Below are 18,175 nucleotides of genomic sequence, written 5' to 3'. Positions count from 1 at the left end.
TTCTGAAAATTTAACCACCTATGTAGCAAGGTTTCAGCTAGTTCAACAAGAGCAATGTACTTCGATCACTCCAGCCAACTCAAATTAAATTCCATAATGCTTTGTCCAAAAGAATGTCATTTTCTTATTGGTTCAATAAATTCTGCACTACTGATGCTGCTTGCTGGTTTACCACAAATACTTCAAGCAGATGCCCAAAAGGTTTGGATCATGACTGCTGAATTCATTGAGCCATATAAAAAATGTTATCGCGCAATAAATTTGCAGTCAATGTTCAAAATGTCAAAGAGCAGATAGGGAACAGATTATGTGCTTCCATAGAGAACAGATTGACCAACATGATACCTCATAGCAATTAGAAGTTCAGCATGCAAAAATTCAAATTTCTATCATGGTGAGTCACATGGGCACCTTTTTTGGTCTTCCTTTGCATAAAATGCAACTATTTAAGTTACTGGAGTGGCTCAACATACTATAAATTGGCATTGTCAAAGACCACTATTCACTATTCTATATACTGTTACTGTGATCTGGATTTTTTTTTTAAGGAAAACACACTGGAAAATGGAAGCATTGTGAAAGAGATTGGGTAGTGCAATGTTCAAGCAATATATACTACTAAAAGAAATTTCAACTTACAACTCTACCTGTCACAAAATTTAAGAACAAGTTAATAAACTTTTTTCTTTGGAAACAGATGGCAGGAGCTCTGCCTCTTCATTAAATAAGGGATAAGAGTTTAAATGTTACAACACTCCTATCTTTAGACACCAAGGACAGAAACACCGATTGCACCCCAAAACTGTTGCACAAAACATAAAAGCGCCCTGAACCTGGGACACATCCGCAAATGAGGATTCCCTTCTTTGTGACAGCATCATGTTGGAATAAGTAAAAGGATTAAACATGAAGCTTCCAGATATAGTGTAGCTCAATGTCCACATTCTCCACGTAATTCTACAAGGACATCTCTGATTAAGATGGGATACAGCAATGTGAACATGATCTTTGAAGTTTGCAGCCTGTTAGCAGTCTTGCAGGAAACTATATATTAGATGAGGGAGGTAGAAGCTACCTTTCACAGGTCATGAGACTGTTTTCATCATTAGCGACAATTGTTCTGTTTCAATATCCCTCCATCTTTACAGTGTTAGTTATATTTCTTTTCTTGCACTCAACCACCATTAACTTCCCACACTCAGGCAAAAGGAAGAGCACTATAACCTCTTGCGTAATAGAAGTTTCAAATGGCTTGGTAAATATACTCAAAATCCCAAATGAGTTCTAAACAATCTGAAGATGAGCGTGCTTATATTCCTTTTCAGAACCTATACAAAGTGATGAGAAATATATCCATCAATCATTTTTATCATATCAAGGTTTCGGCTATGACTAATTTGAACCTGTTCCACAGACATTCCTATCACGCAAAGGAGTCAACTAAACTGTAACATCCTGGCCCCCTTTTAGGTATGCGATTTCAAAGGAAGATATCCATACGCGCAGAGAATTGTAAATTTTGGCTGCGGAAAGATTGATGGAGGCACAAAGCTTCCATGTACTTTCTGCCGGTGAAGTGCTTCACAAGTAATGGGTGGTCCATTGAAACCAATCCTACTAATGTCAAAGGGTTGGTTTGCCAGATGCGGAGTTTCGCTAACGACAATTTGTTAGTGATGGCAGAGCGGTGACAAGATGATATTCAAAAGAATTTCTCAACAAGACTAACATATCTGCACAATTTTTCTGACCTATAACGCTTGAGCAAATTGGGCGTTCTTAATTAAACTGTGCATTTGGAAAAGCTGAACACTACACTAATCTTAAGAGCACTACTGCTACACAAAAGCCTTCCCTCACAAATCTACGATTATTCACATGATGCAGAGTAGCTTATAAGCCCTATCAAAGTCACTAAGCTCTACCCTTTCTAAAGCGAAGTAATAAATCCCTAAAAGCTTTGCAATCTGACCACCACAGACAGTAGCAGAGAAGACCGCACCTCCCGCCGCTGCAGTCTACCAGGACGCGTTGCCAGGGTCTCCGGCGGAGACCGCCTCCTCTCCTTCCCACCGCTGCGCCTCACGCCCCCGGCCGCGTCCGGCGGGAGAGCCCGACGAGCCGCCGCCGGTCGAGCCATGGTCACGCGCGGTTGCGGTGCGGTTGGTGCAGACTGCAGAGGAGGTGTGTGCGGATCGGTCCGGTTGGACCAGGTTCGGGTGCGGCCGTGGCCCGTGACCGTGCAGCCGTTGCAGGGGTCAAATTGGATTTTCTGCTAATAAATCCAATTTCTCAAAAAGGAAAAAAACGAGACTCGACAAAAAAAGGCCAGACGGTTATGAGTAAAGAATCCGGCAATTTGTGGTGAAGATTTTTTTTTTCCAACTCAAAAGATGAACACATGGTGCACCGAGAGATTAGTTTCTTGTTGACCTGCTGCATTTGCATTTTGCAAAGTTGGGCCCTGATTGTTCCTAGAATCACACAGTACATTACATAGGAACAACCGCAGCTAGCTAGTTTGGTCCTGCGAGCAGATTTGCAGCATGTCATGAGATCTCATATGACACGGAGGTCGCAGCTGAGGACATGGCAAGATGGGGGAAGAAAAGACTGAACCCACAAGAAACCAACTCTAAACTTATGGAATTGAGCAAACCCAGAGAGACAAATTCAAGAGAGAATTTGACCCACAAGGAAACTTTCACTAATTCTTGTCAATCACGCTTTGAACAACATCAACAACCACAAAATGGCCCTGGAGAGTCACCCGCACCAGCCTTTTTCGAATTCGAACTATCAATTCCTCAACTCACTTTTCAGGTGGCCCTTTTCAGATGTTACTCTGCAAAAACAGTAGTCTCAATGATTGTGCCCAACAACAACAACTCCTCTCAAATCAGTGCATGTTGTGCTCGGTAAAACATGCATGAGAACCACGCACAATTCAATAAGTGGAAAGAGGTCACTTCAGCATTTCATGATCGGATCGTTCGAGCTATCGGTTCTTGCCACAAGAAATTCAGAAATTTCAGACACAACCAAAACCAGTAGTATCTTTCAGTGAAGATTTAGTCAATGTGCAGATATTCAGGCCTACTCAACTGTCAGTGTCCGTACTTCCAGACAAATTGGCACAAAGAAAATGGGAAGGGCCCAAGTATGGGGAAACATAAGAGGGCGATTTGGGTGGTCAACGTGAACAAGAACCCTAGATTTAGGCGTGCATATTAAAGAAAAACTGTTTTTTAGGGGAATAATTTGATCGTGGGTGCTGTACCGCTGTGGCATGTGAGTGACGACCAAGGATCATCTGGTTTGAACCTGCGCTTTGGGCCAGCCTGATGAATTGCTGTCCTCCTACAGACCCCGTTTGTCAAGATTGCATCCTACTGTCATTGTCTTGATATTCACAAGACCTGGAGAGCAGCATGGAATGCCACAATGCAAGGCAGTGTCTTGCAAGTGGACAGAGGCGATGACGCTATGGCATCATCCTCTTTTTCCTACGTTTCAGTTGCTAAAACTCAGATAAGTTTGTTTGAAACGCTACAAATATGTGAGGAGGGATCACTAACTATTGCCTTGCTCAAAAGATTAAACAAAAAGGCTCAATTTTGTATTACAAACAAACACGCTCAATAAACTCCTCTCTGAATCTCTCCACCAAATTCAAATTGCGCCACACACACACACACAGCACTACAGCAATTAGCCCTGTCCCAGCCGATGATGATTAAGACCAAAGGAAAGCACAGCACAAGCTACAAAATGGACAATAAAGCAAGGGAATAATCCTAGGCCGGTAGATGACCGTGAGGTGCTGAACAGTTCGCTGCCGTTGCTGCAATGCAATTTGTTTTCTACGCGTTGGTTGGGATTAGAGGGAACCCAGGCCCGGCGCCCCTGCCCGACTGCCGCTCCCTACCCCCGGGTCAAGGGGAGCGTGGGCCCCTGCCGACGTGGCCGTATCTGGCGCCGGGCCCACCCACACGTGTCCTGATTGCTAGCTGACTCTCGTGTGGAGTTATCTTTTTTACAGTGTGGTTGCGTTGCTAGCAGTTTGCTGCGGGCGGCGTCCCTCGACGGGTGTTTCAGAGAGAATTCCTCAATCAATCCATTTTTGCATGCAGACGCGCTTGTAGCGTACTGATCTGGGTATTGCATCGGGATTTATTTCTAAAAATTAATTCTGCAGTTCCTAGACGTATGCGTGAAGCTACAATGGTAATTGTGATGTGCCCGTCACCTATGAAGCTATGTGCGACTTCATCGATATCCACCGGAAGGATGTTGTGTATGTACAGTTTGTAGGTCCAACATGCGCATATGGGTATGCGTGGAGCATGCGTAGGTATAGTATGTGTTTATGTGAGATGCTACACTGTACTAATAAAAAAATCCATCTTTGTATCCTCTCTACGTACGGAATTAGACTACTTCAGTTCCGTTGCCATCGATCGGATTATACATGTTTTGACTTCCATTATTATGAAAATTGTTCAGGATAAGCTACGTGCGTAACAGCGTATACGTATACATCTCTCTCCTTCGTAGCTTGTTCTTCTAAAACTTCTTCTAGGTCAAATCGATCAGTACTACACTACTAGTGTACTACGTACGTATGAGTTAATCGAGTGATGTCACCTGACAGTTCACAATAGTTGACACTAGTATGTGTATAGTGTGTGTGTGTAGATGTAGATGCATAACGCAAAGATATGCAGCAACCAGAACGCGCAGAAGATGTTTATTTTGAGCATATATTGAGCTGATCGATCGAGCTGCACATCTATAGCTAGATTGCGAAGTTGTTAATAAGCATTGAGCTGCATGGGGTACAGCTCGATCATGGATGTTATTAAGCATTTATATTAGGTGATTATATATGCTAATCCAACAAATCAACTACTGGCAAGAACTATGGACGACGCGGCCATGAAAATTGAAAAGACAAGCCATGGCAAGGAGGAGCACTACTGCCACCGGCTAGTACGACGACCATATCCTAGGCACTGCTGCGACGAAGACGACCCGGCCGGCCCGGGTTGAAAGGTACAGCGGCGAGCGCGTGGAACAGGACGCGCGCGACATGCGACGACGCACACGTCCAGCTTGTAGCTCACGACCCCCGGTTGGTAAAAGCTTCTCCGAGACATCTCTTCCGATCCAGAGCTCGTGGCTCGTGGCCCCCTTATATCTTTCTCCCTCTTGCGTGAAAAAACACCCCAAATGTTTCAGAAGGGGCCGGGGCCAACAACAAGTTCAACCAGAGAGCGAGCTGCCGTGCGTGTGTGTGTGGGCAGCAGTATGCGCTGTTCTTCTTCCTCTTCTCCTCTCGTCGCCTAGCAGCTCATTATCAAACCCTTTCTTGTCAAATCATTTCGTTCTTGAGTCCGTTAGAGTTTTTGCCTGTTGTGTCTTCTTCAAGTGCTGCAACAAGAAACCGGAGGCTTTGTCTTGTGCACAATCTAGCAGGCTAGGGTTAGGGTTTCCTTTTTTGGTTCTGATTTTGTGCTGTGTTGAGATCGATCGATCGATCCTGTGATCGGAGCATGGACGGGTCAGCAGCAGCATCTGCTGCTGCAGGAGATGGAGGGGGAGGGGGAGGGTCGAAGAAGGAGGAGAGCTTGCCGCCGGGGTTCAGGTTCCACCCGACGGACGAGGAGCTCATCACGTACTACCTGCGGCAGAAGATCGCCGACGGCAGCTTCACGGCGAGGGCCATAGCCGAGGTCGACCTCAACAAGTGCGAGCCGTGGGATCTCCCGGGTAAGGAGAAACGAACTGGATACACACATGGCACATTCATGCATGCTCATGACCAGATAATAAACTCCATTAACTGATCATCAAAAGCTATTTTTTTTCTTCTTAACAATAACATGCGCGCATGAGCACATATATTTTTTCTCCTTTTAAGGATAATTAGCTTTTTATGCAACCATATATTTATGTGTGCGCATAAATTCAAGCATCATATTACCATGTTATTGTTGACTTGTTATATATCGATATATAGATTTTGAACAACTAGGTACGTGTAGATGAGGTCGTGGTTAATCTTCAAGCATCTATCGTATAGGAAGAGTTGTCTAATTGTCACACACGTTTGGTGCATATGCCATGGTTAATTTCCAAGCATCTCTAGAGTAGTTGTCTAATTGTCACACGTTTGGTGCAAGTTTTTCAAAAGCTAGAAAAAGCCTCAAACTACTACTTGTTCATATATTCGATATATGAATGGGTCTCAAAGGTTTCTTTATTTCTTACATTTTCTATTCTTTCTGTCTACTCCGTCATTGCAGCTTTGGTATGCTGTGTGCTATATATGTTGCCATCATCTTCTCTTTTTTCCCCCCTTTTTGTGCGTGGAGTGTGCATATGGTCCAGTGTATGCCCTCCTTGCACTCCTTTCTTCACTTCTTCTGAACGAGGGATATGAAATTTTCTAGTTGTCACCGTCTTAGTTATGTCCTTAAAGGAACAAGTATATTATTGATCCCCAATTTTACTCTTCCTCTCTCACAACTATATACCTAATTAGAAATTACTACGGGTGAACAACTACAGGATAGATGTTCCGCTATATATCTTCGTTATTTGAGTTGTGCATATGCATGTATCATTATTTAATAGAAGTCATCTTTTGGTTGTTAACATGCACTCCCTCCGGTCACAATGGTGTTGTTTTAGAGATTGACACGTCAGCAACGCACCATTATGGCCAGTTGGCCACTAATTAGCAGTAAAACTATATATATGCAAATGTAGCGAAATTGTATAAATTGTTTTTCATGATATTGATGGCCAAAGTTTTTCTAAACGGGTTGATTGCATCCACCTAAAATGACAATCTTTTGCGAGGAGGGAGCGTATTCTTCTGAGACGGGGAGATCTACACGCCTATATACGTGTTATTAGGAAGAACAAAATACTCATAAATATTCCTTCAGGAAAGTTAAATCCAGAAGATAATGGCGAGAAAACAAGTTGGTGCCATGATATTACTCTCTGTACTGTGATCGCAAAAATTTCATATTGTTTTGGTGGTGCATGTGCTTTCTTGGTCATCCGACAGAGCGAGAACTGCTCTGGAACAAGTTCTGCAACTTTAACTGCTTTCTTAAATAGAATTCTGATGGGAAATATATATGTATATATATAACAGTTTACAAAAATTAGTGGTCACGGGTCTCATGACTCATCACATACGGAACCAACTCTCGAGCAGGCACTTTTTTCTTTTTTTGCATCGTTGCATATATAGTTAAGATGGAATCACTAACAATTTGTGAATCTCTACCATTCGATGCCAGAAAAAGCGAAACTCGGAGAAAAGGAGTGGTATTTCTTCAGCCTGAGGGACAGAAAGTACCCAACGGGTGTGCGGACGAACCGTGCAACTAATGCTGGCTATTGGAAGACAACGGGAAAGGATAAGGAAATCTACACCGGGCAACTACCAGCCACGCCAGAGCTAGTAGGGATGAAGAAAACCCTGGTGTTCTACAAAGGAAGAGCTCCTCGGGGCGAGAAGACCAACTGGGTCATGCACGAGTATCGCCTGCACTCCAAATCAGCCCCCAAATCTAACAAGGTATATGCAGTGCACATACATCTATATAAATTTAAAATTTTTACAGCATATGCATATTTCGCAAAATTAGATTCAGTGAAAAATTATATGATCGTCGTACGTGTAGAGAAATTAAAATGTTTGTGATCATATTTGTATGAGACAGGACGAGTGGGTGGTGTGCCGGGTCTTCGCCAAGAGCGCGGGCGCCAAGAAGTACCCGTCCAACAACGCGCACTCGCGGCCGCACCACCACCCGTACACGCTGGACATGGTGCCGCCCCTCCTGCCCACGCTGCTCCAGCACGACCCCTTCGCGCGCGGGCACCACCACCACCCCTACATGACCCCGGCCGACCTCGCCGAGCTCGCGCGCTTCGCCCGCGGCACGCCGGGGCTGCACCCGCACATCCAGCCGCACCCCGGGACGGCGGCGGCGGCGTACATGAACCCCGCCGCTGCCGCCGCCGTGGCGCCACCGTTCACGCTCTCCGGCGGCCTCAGCCTCAACCTCGGCGCCCCGCCGGCCATGCCGTCGCCGCCGCCTCCGCCGGCGGCGCTCCACGCGATGTCGATGTCGATGGCGATGAGCCAGCAGGCGGCGCCGAGCGGTGCCGCAGGAAACCACCAGGTGATGGCGGGTGATCACCAGCAGCAGATGGCGCCGGTGGGGCTCGGCGGGTGCGTGATCGCGCCCGGAGGAGACGGAGGGTTCGGCGCGGACGCGACCGGGGCGCGGTACCAGAGCTTGGACGTGGAGCAGCTGGTGGAGAGGTACTGGCCTGCCGGGTACCAGGTGTAGTAGCTGTGGATCACACTCACAGTGCCGCTTGCAGTGCCAAAGTGGCAACCAAAGTTGTTGGTCGTGTCATGCACGTAGGGGGACAAGGTTTGAGGTGTCTTAGTCTAGTTTCTTGTTGTATCTGTAGCTGAAGTCCTCTCTCTTTTCTTGGTTTTGTTGTGCTGTAAGCCTATAACGATGTTTATCTGTCTAGGGATTAGTTTGTTGTCTTGGCTTGTAGAAACCGGAGGATAGGTTGCCTGACGCTGATAACATGTGCACCAAAAACAGGCTTGATACCGAGCTCATATAGGGCTCTAGATAAGAGATTGGGCGATCTGTTCCTGATCATTGTGCATGTTTCTTCAAACCTAACATTGGAACTCTGAGTGGTACCAAGGCCATATATATGATCGAGGTTCCTGTAGATCAATGTGCATGTTTCTTCAAACCTAACATTGGAATTTGGAACTTTGAGCAGAGGTTTCTTCAAACCTAACATTGGAACTCTGAGCTGGGTTACGTGATTTGTCGTTCCGGTAATGGTCGTCATGAAACCGACCAAATGCAGTCAAGTTTCCTCTTCGACGAAGAGAAGACAGCAGAGGTGGCCGCCTGCCGTGATTCGCTCGAGCAACCGGACTTGGCCTCGATTTGGAGAAACATCAAACAGAGGCTGAGGTAAACTAGGGGTGTACGGAAAACTGGTCTGAATTATGAAGGTTCACGGAGTACCTTAAGTTTAGATGTCGAAAACATGCGTTCACTGGCAGTGGAAGCTACTACAAACTATCAACAAATGTGCGGCATAACAAATCACGACTTGGCGGACTTGCACAAGCTCAAACACATGCCACATGGCTAAAACAAATAACCAATGCAATGAAATGAACACCCATAGATTTAAGCTCGCAGTCCCTACTGTGATCAAATACAAACGGCAACTACAACTCTGCCCACGCAATTGGGCAGAAACACAGTTCTTGTGTGTATTGTAACTCTTACATACACATCAAGGTTCAGCGATGGCCCCAGATCACCATGTAGTGTGTTATGTGTATGCCTGACAACGAACTCATCAGTGAAAGGTAACATGGTCAAACTTCACAATCTGCACAGTACAAAGTCAAAAACTCCATCAAAATGCCAGGAAAGCCACAACATCAAAGTATTTTTGAGCCAACAAAGAAAATGGATACGTATTAGAAGGAACAAATAGCTGTACCTTCTTCAACTACAATATGACACACCGAAGACAAGCCTGAAGTGTTTACCTATTGTCTATTTGTCAGCATGCCGGCGCTTATGTCTTCGATGACCATGGTTGGCATTACTGCTCCGTGGGGTTTTCTTCAGCTTCTTGGTACTACATGAAAATAAAAAGATTGAAATCAAGTGGCAAATAAAGTCAATTCATATAAAGCCATGCCATTATAACAAGCAACTAAAACTATCTCAACATTGAGAAAAGAAAACACGAACCAGAATGTTTCAGTTACGAGTGTGTACAAAACAAAAAGGGGCATAACCAGCAAAGCAGCAGCCTGTAAACAGAGACAATACAGTAAGCCCCTTCGAAAAAGTAAATTACCGTTAAAAAAAGGTTTTAACTGATGGTCAATTGGTTCCTACCAGATACCACACCAGCTCTTCTGTTGCAAATTGTTTTGTAAATTCATGTTGGTGAAGGTAATCCGAGATACTTTCCTGAGCCTGGAGAGGAAAATGGCTGAGGTTCTCATCTATGGTTGTAAAACTTAAAAAAAGCATTTGATTATACTAGCAGTAGCACTACATCCAAAACAGTTTAGGATAAATAAAAATATTAATTTAATTTTTTGGCATTCATCCATCAACTGAATGAGAAAGCATATTGCAATTTAGCAGTAGTTTGAGATATTTAGTCAAAGAAAAGAAAGTAATAAAAGACCTCAGCAACCAATTTATTTCACTAGTCTTCACACATACCAAAAGGAGGGGAAAAACACAAAACCTCAATATTAAGGTTTTTTAAGCAGAGAAAATACAGCAGAAGTTACATGAAATAGTGCTGATGATATAAAAGAACATACGAGTTAAGATCAACTAAAACTATGGTAGAAATCCAGCCAACACTTCCAAAATTCAGAAGAATAAACATAGACACATAAGAACTACAACAAAAAATCTGGACCAAGGTATAAGGGAAAAAGGAAATAACAAATACCTGGTGATGATATGTAGCAGCTGTCTCACGAAATTGTCCATATACATGACGTGCTCTTTTAGTATAAGGCTTCATAGTAGTTCCAATTTTCTCGACATGTGGTTTAGTAGCTGTAGCAATTTGATCAATATAGGGTTTTGATAATTTCTTGGCTTCCTGAAAATATAGGACCGAACGATTATATATCGATAATTTTGCAGGGTTTCTTGGTGGAAAAACTATGGCATAGAACCGTGACTTCGTAAGTGCTGGAAATACACCTGGAAGTAGGGATCAGCAACTTTATGTGCATTTACAAGATGAGGCCTGATAAAATCACTTGATGTTTGATAAACCTCCACTGATTTCTCTGAGACCATTTGGACATAAGGCTCCATATTTTTCTTCAAGTTAACCATTTTTTCTTTAGCAACAGGCATCCATTTCTTCAAGAAGGGAGATGTCATTGTTAGTAAAAACAAGAATCAACATGGCAAAGGGCAAAAATTAGAAACGTCAAGACAATATGACATGATATCAAGCTAATGCAGTTTTAACACTTTATGCACCAACAAATTCCTTCAATTACAGATTCACAACATGATACATAACAGGATTTGGCTGCAGACGCATGAAGATATGATTCGCATTTAAGGCTTTAAATACATCTGCTCTTACATATTTCAGCAACTACAGTTTCAGGAATATGTCAGAACATTACCGTCTTAGCAGTTTCCAGATGGGGCTCAGCCCATTTCTTTGCCTGGGCTGATTTTTCTGATGCCTGCAGTTGTTTATTTCACAAGGTATAAATGTCAAATGGATAGATACAGTATCAATTTAAGTCAGCTATTTCATCCTTAAATAAGAATAATTCCTAGGAAGATACACAGAACCTTCTGCAATAAGCTATTGACAGCAGGTTTCCCGTGTTCGTTCCAGTGATTTGACATCACCTCCTGCATAGTAACACGATGAATGTGGTGAGAGAAAGTAAACAAAGAGGAGGAATAGTATTTAGGTCCACTTGTACCATAGAGTGGGCTGCATGTGTTGCCAGCCAAGGTGGCAACCAGGCTCCATGAACCTGCCAAAGAAAATAATCAAGAAAAAAGGGTAAGGTTCAAAGCATGAAACAACAAAGAGTATCATGCTCAAGTGCTCATGGAAACCATAGCGATTTTGAAGTTTTCAATGAACAAGAAGTTCCTGATAACAACTACATGCCCAGGTACCAGAATGTGCAAGCTTCCTCACAATTAGAGCAGTTCAACTGGAAACTTAAGTTGAAGTTGAATTGTGTTGTTAGAAAGGTCATTGAAATATAGCACCAAGATGTGAAGCAGATAGTTTATCAAACTTCTATACTTTAGTTACATCAACCTGACAAGCACTGATATAGGGTATCAGATTTAGAGCGTGCTAAGATCCAGCAAAAAGAGAATGCTATTCTGTGCAACTTCATTACAATTAGACCAGCCAGGGTGACATACTAAGTTGCATTTGAATTGTGTTGTTAACAAATCATTGATATACTGCACCAAGATGTGAAGCAAATAGTTTAACAAAAAAATTTACAATGAATTTACATCAACCTGACAAACCCTGATAGGGTAGCAACTGCAGTAATAGACATATATTTTACCTCTTTTAGCTGTTTTGCTTTTGTTGTTGTTTCCAACTGCACCTTCATCAGCTCCTCCTACAAACATGAGGAACAAAGGTTGAAGACAATGCAAACATGCTACATAGGAACAAAGCATCAAAGTAGTCACATATCCTACAAACCTCGGCAACTTTAAGAGCATGTTCAGTCTTCTGAATCCTGCGCTTTTGATCATCGCTCGTCCTCTGGAGCTATTAAGAAAAGTATAGAAGTAAGGGAAGTGCTCACAAAGTAACAAAAATGAACTAAATCCCTTTTCTTTTCTTTTTGAGGGGCCTAACCCTATTTTCACAGAAACTGTAATAAAGGTGAAAAGAAAGGAAGAAAGCATACAGGATCTGATAATCCAGCCTATGCCTCAATAGGCATTAACCACAAGCTTCCTTTTTTGTGGGGTTTTATAACTAGACTGTAACTCAACAAGACATGAGCCTCATCTATACTTACGAAAAATAAGAAAATGCATAATACATGGCACGCTCTGTCATGCCATGGAACTCTGACAACTATTCAAACTTCTATTAGTGACTAAAATCGCTTGTGATAAGAGGAATATTCAACCTCAAATTTTCATGACTCTTGTGTCATATAGTTACATATTCACTTAAATTAATAAGGACAGGGAAGAAAAACAGGGAAATTTCAAACATCTACCAGTCACTGGAATTGAACACAAGGAAAAAGAAAAGCAGAAAGCCAAGTAAACAAAGCATACTCGCTGTTTAACCATAGGAAATTCATCGTGACCACTAAATAATGCAAACCAATCCAAATTTTAGTCTAGTAAAGAAAAGTAGTAGTGAAATGTAGTAGCAAAGAAGACAACTCCGCAACCACAGCTGCACACTTACTTTCTCCAGCTTCGTATTCAGCTCTTGCACCTTCTTATCTGCATCGCCAACCCTAGCCTCGAGAGCTGCCTTTTTGCCTTTTTGTGCTGTAATATCCTTCTTGAGTTTCTCGATCTGGAAGAAGTTAAATCAGAAACCACAATCTTCTGTCACACTAACAGTTCATGGAATTCTGCCAGCCCACTACCTGCTTCTCAAGCTCAACAGCCCGTGCATTGGCCTTGCTTGCCTGCTCCTCTGCAGCTAAAGATCCCTTCGCCTGTATAGGCAACAGCAAACGAATATAGCTACTTCAATAAGGTATAAGCAATGCTTCAACAGTTTATTCATTGTGGGCTAAATCACCTGGAGGGAAGTTACTTCATTCTGCATAGCAGTTATCTCCTGTGACTTCTCCTTGATAATCATATCCAGCGTTTCAATTGCATCATCCTTGGTCTTCAACTCCAGAGTCTGGTCTGCAATGCGCGACTCTGTAGAATGAAAACAATCAGGCTGGTTTCTAATTTATTCAAAATTTCAGGAAGAATCAAGCAGTATTTTGTCATTACTAGAAGTGGGTACAACTTGCACTCTGCAACACAGCATATTTTACTCAATCGCTTCACTCTCAAACTAAAGCTGAAATTGTACCTTCTAAAACATCAGAAATTGGTATGGGCAACATTGCTGCGCTCTAACTTGCAAGGGGAAATGTTGGGGGACCATGAGAAGGCTTTTGCTCTAAATTGCAAGGCTTCAACACAAACATTTCCCAGATAAAACTGCCCTTCGTCAAACCATTTGAAATTGCCTCAAGCTAAAACGTAAATCCAGTGAAACAGCAGCCAATCCATAGGGTTCTCACCAAATCCCTCCACGGCTCCACCCATTAAACTCGCCCAATCTCGCATCGCCCCGTTCCGTCACAACATATCTAATCGCCACCTAAACCCTAGCGAGCCAACTAAACCCCACCGAACCCAGCAGACCCCCAACGACGCAGCAGCAGCAGCAGCGAAGGGATTAACGGAACCGGAATCAGGTAAACGTGCACGCACCTAACGCGGAGATCTTCGCTCGGAGCTTGCCCAGCTCGGCGGTGAGCACCGCCGCCTCCTTGGCCCTCGCGTTCGCGGCGATCTCCTCCGCCGCCGGCGCCACGCCCTCCACCGCCGCGTCCTGCGCCGCCGCCGGCCCCGCGACGAGCAGCAGCAGCGCCGCCGCCGCGGCGGCCAGGAAGAGCCGCCTCGTGATCCGCATCGTCACGAGATTCCACGCGCGCTCCTCGCCTCGGCGCCGAGATGAGTAGTGGGAGACTACTGCGAGGAGGGATGGAGTGAGGGACAGGGCGGCGTGCCGGTCGCTCGCCTACTTCTTACTAGTCGCCCCCTCCTCGTGGCCGAGCTACCCGTCCCGGGCCGCTGCTCCGTCCAAGAGGACGCACGTGGGCGCGGCTGCCTCGGCCCTGGGCTTGCCTGGCTGGCCGCAGCAGAGGGGACGACGAGGTGGGCGGCACGTGGTGGCCGGCCGTGCACCGCGACGGTCGTGCTGTTACGCGTTACTGCTGCTCGATGGGGCCATCCGAATTGGTCGTCTAGGCCGTGGCCCGTGCACTACGGCCCACACGGAAGATGGGCCGGAACGGGCCAACGCTACCACATGCGTTCCGCGTGACGGTTGATGACGACGGACGACGAGACGGTACGCGCCCCCAGGACAGGAAGACGAGAAGACGACAGCGGCGGCAGCTAAAGAGGAGCCGTCAATGTCCGCACTTAACTCTTTTCCACCTCCTCCACGGCTCCACCCGACTCGGCGGCCTCCGCTCATCCGCCCGTTCCTCGCCGACGCCGTCTCTCCCACCGACCGGTGTGGCGCTCCAGGAAGCCGCTTCTTCTTCCTTCCAGGTACCCGCTCAGTTCTTGCAGCCTGTGGCAGTGTTCGATTACAGTTCAGCTTTCTAGATATGTGTGGTTGTTTGATCCCCGTAGCGACGCGCTCCTCGCCCCGGACCGTACTGGAAATGATAGCCTTGATCGGATTGAGTGGTCACTTGTGTGGATTTGGGCCCAGGATAAGCTTCCAGACTCCAGTGGTTATTTGTAGTTGGTCGATTGGCTTGTTAGCTCTGCTCGGTCTGCGCAGCTGTTAGGTGCATGTTCAGCGGTTCAGTTAATGTTCTTCCAGTTTGTCATAGGGATCAATCTTTAAAGTTTTTTGCGTGTTTATGCGATATCTTCTTGAACTTGTGACTACGATAGCTTTCGGGGCCATCTCTTGTAGTTGTACTAGGTCTTTCATTTGTTGGTGTGGGTGTGATTAGTAGCATGCGGTGCTGAATTTTATTTCCTCGAATTTGGTCAATTTCTAGCTTTCCTAGATTTACATAAGATGTAGTGGTAATGCTCAAACATTCTCAGTGTATTGATGAGTATAGCGGTGTTTTTAATTTTTAGACTGTAGCGCACACTGCACAACCACCATATGTTTTAGTTGCAAAGGGAACTGCTTCTTGGACTACCCAGGCATATGTTCAACGAATAATATGGACATTTGGACTTTGTTTTAGGTCACTAATATGAGTAAAGAGAGGTTAAAATCACTATACCTCTGACATGGGAGAGGTTCAATGCATTTCTTTCTGTAAGGATTTTTCTTTTTCTTTTTTTTTTGGTGGAGGGGTGGGGTGGGGAGGGGGGATGTAGGAGGCAGCCTTCCTTCTGGTCCCTTTTGCTAAGGGAATACATTACATGCACTGGTTGCAAAATATTTTTGATTGACTAAACAGGTAGTCAGTTTGCTCAAAACTGTGAAACTTTTGTTTCCTTATCTGATGATGGCATCTTGTTCCATAGTTTGTACATTTATGTCTTTGGCGTTTCAGCGTTATTACTGACTGCTGACAAGTATTTTAATGATGTTGAAGGCAAAATTTTCATAATATCTTGGTGTTGAACTAGACATGAAAGTTTGTATGCTTAACCTTCATTTTCTGTTTGACAGTCCCATGACAGACAGAAGTGATGGACCAATTGCTAGGCTCCCAGAGCATCTTATTGTAGAAATATTCATTCGTTTACCAGTCTCCGAGTGGGTGCAAATAGCATGTGTCAACAAGCAGTGGGCCAACATATTTGAAGGAGATTGCTTGTGGCAAACTGCTATTGCAAGGAACTGGCCATCTGCTGGTCTCCAGAAACGCTGGCCTGGGCCAATTCCCAGAGGTTCCCCAAGGAGGTGAGTACTGAAATGTTGGTGTTCAAACATTCAAAACACCGCAAATGCTTCTCTCTCTAGGCTTTTGCATTTAATTTAGGCAATTTGACTTTGAAGTGAAGTCATTGCACTTCTCCTTTTAAGAAGAATAAAGGAAAAATAAAAACTGGCTTCTGCTATACAAACTCACTAGACCAGAACTGGCAAGTTGTTGCTCTCTTTGGATATCATCTAGCTCTAGTGTTGTGAACATCAAATGAAAATAGTTTCTTGGGTCATTTTAGGAGATTCCAAGCACTATATGTCAGTGAGAACTTAGTCCCATCTGGTGGGGAGATTGATGAGCTTGTTGGTCACACTTATCTCTACTTAAAAGAACAACTTGAGCGCCCTGCCATGCCTCCTTCCAGCATACTTCATGGCACCATCATTGGTGAGGTTTTCTGTTCAACTTCCCCAAGAATGAAGTTACTTTTAACTAATTTCAGACAAAGTGATATGCTGCAATGGATCATGTTGACTAGTGGAATATTTTTTATAGAATTTGTCTGGCATCGTAAGAAGAGCTAATGTATCTGTATAACCGCTAATCCTCCAGTTAAAGTTAGTGTGGATGAGTTCTAGAGCAAATGAGGTGTTCATGAACTATATGTATACCACAGCTCATTAGCAACTGCAGGTGTTAGGTTATGAGGAGCATAGGAACATTACTTAACAGTCTTGACCCTTCCTCTGTCATATAGGCTCGCTGAGTTATTCGATAGCTGCCTCGATGGAATTTTCTGTACTTAGAATACATGTTCAGAGTTAAGAATAGTGATTTCTCTGAGGATCATTGATACTCATGCTTATGCTGACAAAGAATTAACCTACTATTTCTCCTCTGTACAGATCAGTTCATTGCTTGTGGTAAAACAGGAGAAAAGGCTCATGATCTTTCTTCGAAAATATGGCTTGCAGTCATTGACGGCTTGGAAGAAAACCAGAAAACATTCTTGCTGTTAAAACACCTCGCACGAGAAGGAGAAGTAAGATATCATTCTCATTTTTGTTTACATCTTCTTTAAACACATACAAAAGAAGCACTTTTGACATGCTGGTACAATGGACTAGTTATGCACTAAATTTCTAAAATTACCAAAATGATCTGCTGGCTTCAGAGTGTTCAGATTTTTTTTTTCAAAATTTTCACTGATGGATGGTGATGTTCATGTTTTAGTACTAGCAAATAGGCATACTATAGATTACTTAAGGTTGACCTGCATGCGCCAATGTTTGTAGCGCATCGCTTACGTGCTTCTTCTTTCATTTGCAGTTTTTCCTTCCATTTCCATACTCCAGATCATATAAGGTGCTATGGAGGGTGTATGACAAGCTGTTCACTGACTTCCGTGACTGTTTCAGCGGGGCTGATTACCATGATGCACTATCAACTGCGAAGTCTAGGTTTCAGCCGGTACCCTCAACATGGCTTGGCCATTAGCGCACAGTTGTTGCTCTTGTTGTGCGCTTTGCATCATCGTGGATAAAGTAGTGATGTAATTTCCAAAAGGCAAAATCCGGTGCCGAGTGGTAATCCAGTGGATGATTCATGTACATGTAGCATCTTGACAACTTCAAGAACTTTAAACTGTTGTTTAAGTGGAAATATTCCTGTTTTTGCAAGTCCCCTGAAACTGCTGTTTGAGTGGAAACACTCCTATTTTTGCAAGTCCCTTGAAACTGCTTTTATACAATTCACCGTTTGCTGGGTTAATTCAGTGTATACAACACTCCCAGTAGGCAGCCAGCTTCTACATTTGCAGCTTGCAACGGAAATTGCTGGTTTTGTTTTCAGAATAACCGACAGTTTTTTTTATCTCAATATCTGACGGCTTGTTCACTAATCTGCATATAAACAATCTTTTGTGTGCTG

General features: G+C 44.0%; 3 protein-coding genes across 6 annotated transcripts; 2 read left to right on the top strand and 1 right to left on the bottom strand.

Annotated features, from left to right (window-relative positions):
* The first annotated feature begins 5,214 nt into the window (after nt 1-5,214).
* Nucleotides 5,215-8,711, top strand: LOC117845630 (NAC domain-containing protein 46). Its single transcript, XM_034726693.2, has 3 exons — nt 5,215-5,772; nt 7,320-7,600; nt 7,746-8,711. The coding sequence occupies exons 1-3, from the start codon at nt 5,556-5,558 to the stop codon at nt 8,379-8,381; spliced, it is 1,134 nt and encodes a 377-aa protein (XP_034582584.1). The 5' UTR covers nt 5,215-5,555; the 3' UTR covers nt 8,382-8,711.
* Nucleotides 8,712-9,238: 527 nt separating this feature from the next.
* On the bottom strand, nt 9,239-14,499 carry LOC117845629 (uncharacterized). Of its 4 annotated transcripts, none has more exons than XR_004638101.2 (15): nt 14,103-14,492; nt 13,408-13,535; nt 13,250-13,321; nt 13,063-13,176; nt 12,334-12,402; nt 12,191-12,247; nt 11,579-11,632; nt 11,442-11,504; nt 11,267-11,329; nt 10,827-10,991; nt 10,567-10,722; nt 9,993-10,073; nt 9,843-9,904; nt 9,586-9,726; nt 9,239-9,471 (listed from the first exon to the last, which is right to left on the bottom strand). XR_004638101.2 is itself a non-coding variant. In XM_034726692.2 (15 exons), exons 1-14 carry the CDS (start codon nt 14,302-14,304, stop codon nt 9,642-9,644), a joined length of 1,371 nt encoding a protein of 456 aa, XP_034582583.1. In that variant the 5' UTR covers nt 14,305-14,489; the 3' UTR covers nt 9,239-9,471; nt 9,635-9,641. The 4 variants fall into 4 exon arrangements, 1 of the variants encoding a protein (XP_034582583.1); XM_034726692.2 differs by having other exon boundaries at nt 9,635-9,726; nt 14,103-14,489; XR_004638103.2 differs by lacking the exons at nt 9,843-9,904; nt 9,993-10,073 and having other exon boundaries at nt 14,103-14,499.
* A 285-nt stretch (nt 14,500-14,784) lies between these two features.
* LOC117845633 (uncharacterized) lies at nt 14,785-17,925 on the top strand. The gene is made up of 5 exons (XM_034726696.2): nt 14,785-14,951; nt 16,048-16,281; nt 16,545-16,693; nt 17,152-17,288; nt 17,576-17,925. Exons 2-5 carry the CDS (start codon nt 16,052-16,054, stop codon nt 17,741-17,743), a joined length of 684 nt encoding a protein of 227 aa, XP_034582587.1. The 5' UTR covers nt 14,785-14,951; nt 16,048-16,051; the 3' UTR covers nt 17,744-17,925.
* Nucleotides 17,926-18,175: the final 250 nt, after the last annotated feature.

The sequence above is a fragment of the Setaria viridis genome, chromosome 2, assembly GCF_005286985.2.
Source record: "Setaria viridis chromosome 2, Setaria_viridis_v4.0, whole genome shotgun sequence".
NCBI lineage: Eukaryota > Viridiplantae > Streptophyta > Magnoliopsida > Poales > Poaceae > Setaria > Setaria viridis.
Note: the sequence above shows the minus strand (reverse complement) of the source record. Positions and strands in the feature narration are given on the sequence as shown.

Bases quoted from the DNA above. Each gene is read 5' to 3' on its own strand.
- LOC117845630 (XM_034726693.2), top strand. From the start codon at position 5,556: ATGGACGGGTCAGCAGCAGCATCTGCTGCTGCAGGAGATGGAGGGGGA. The intron at 5,773-7,319 runs GTAAGGAGAAAC...ATTCGATGCCAG, and splicing joins CGAGCCGTGGGATCTCCCGG to AAAAAGCGAAACTCGGAGAA. The intron at 7,601-7,745 runs GTATATGCAGTG...TGTATGAGACAG, and splicing joins CAGCCCCCAAATCTAACAAG to GACGAGTGGGTGGTGTGCCG.
- LOC117845629 (XM_034726692.2), bottom strand. From the start codon at position 14,304: ATGCGGATCACGAGGCGGCTCTTCCTGGCCGCCGCGGCGGCGGCGCTG. The intron at 11,633-12,190 runs GTAAAATATATG...TTTCTTTGGCAG, and splicing joins AAGCAAAACAGCTAAAAGAG to GTTCATGGAGCCTGGTTGCC. The intron at 10,074-10,566 runs GTATTTGTTATT...TTTCCTCTCCAG, and splicing joins CTGCTACATATCATCACCAG to GCTCAGGAAAGTATCTCGGA.
- LOC117845633 (XM_034726696.2), top strand. From the start codon at position 16,052: ATGACAGACAGAAGTGATGGACCAATTGCTAGGCTCCCAGAGCATCTT. The intron at 16,282-16,544 runs GTGAGTACTGAA...GGGTCATTTTAG, and splicing joins CCCAGAGGTTCCCCAAGGAG to GAGATTCCAAGCACTATATG. The intron at 17,289-17,575 runs GTAAGATATCAT...TTTCATTTGCAG, and splicing joins ACCTCGCACGAGAAGGAGAA to TTTTTCCTTCCATTTCCATA.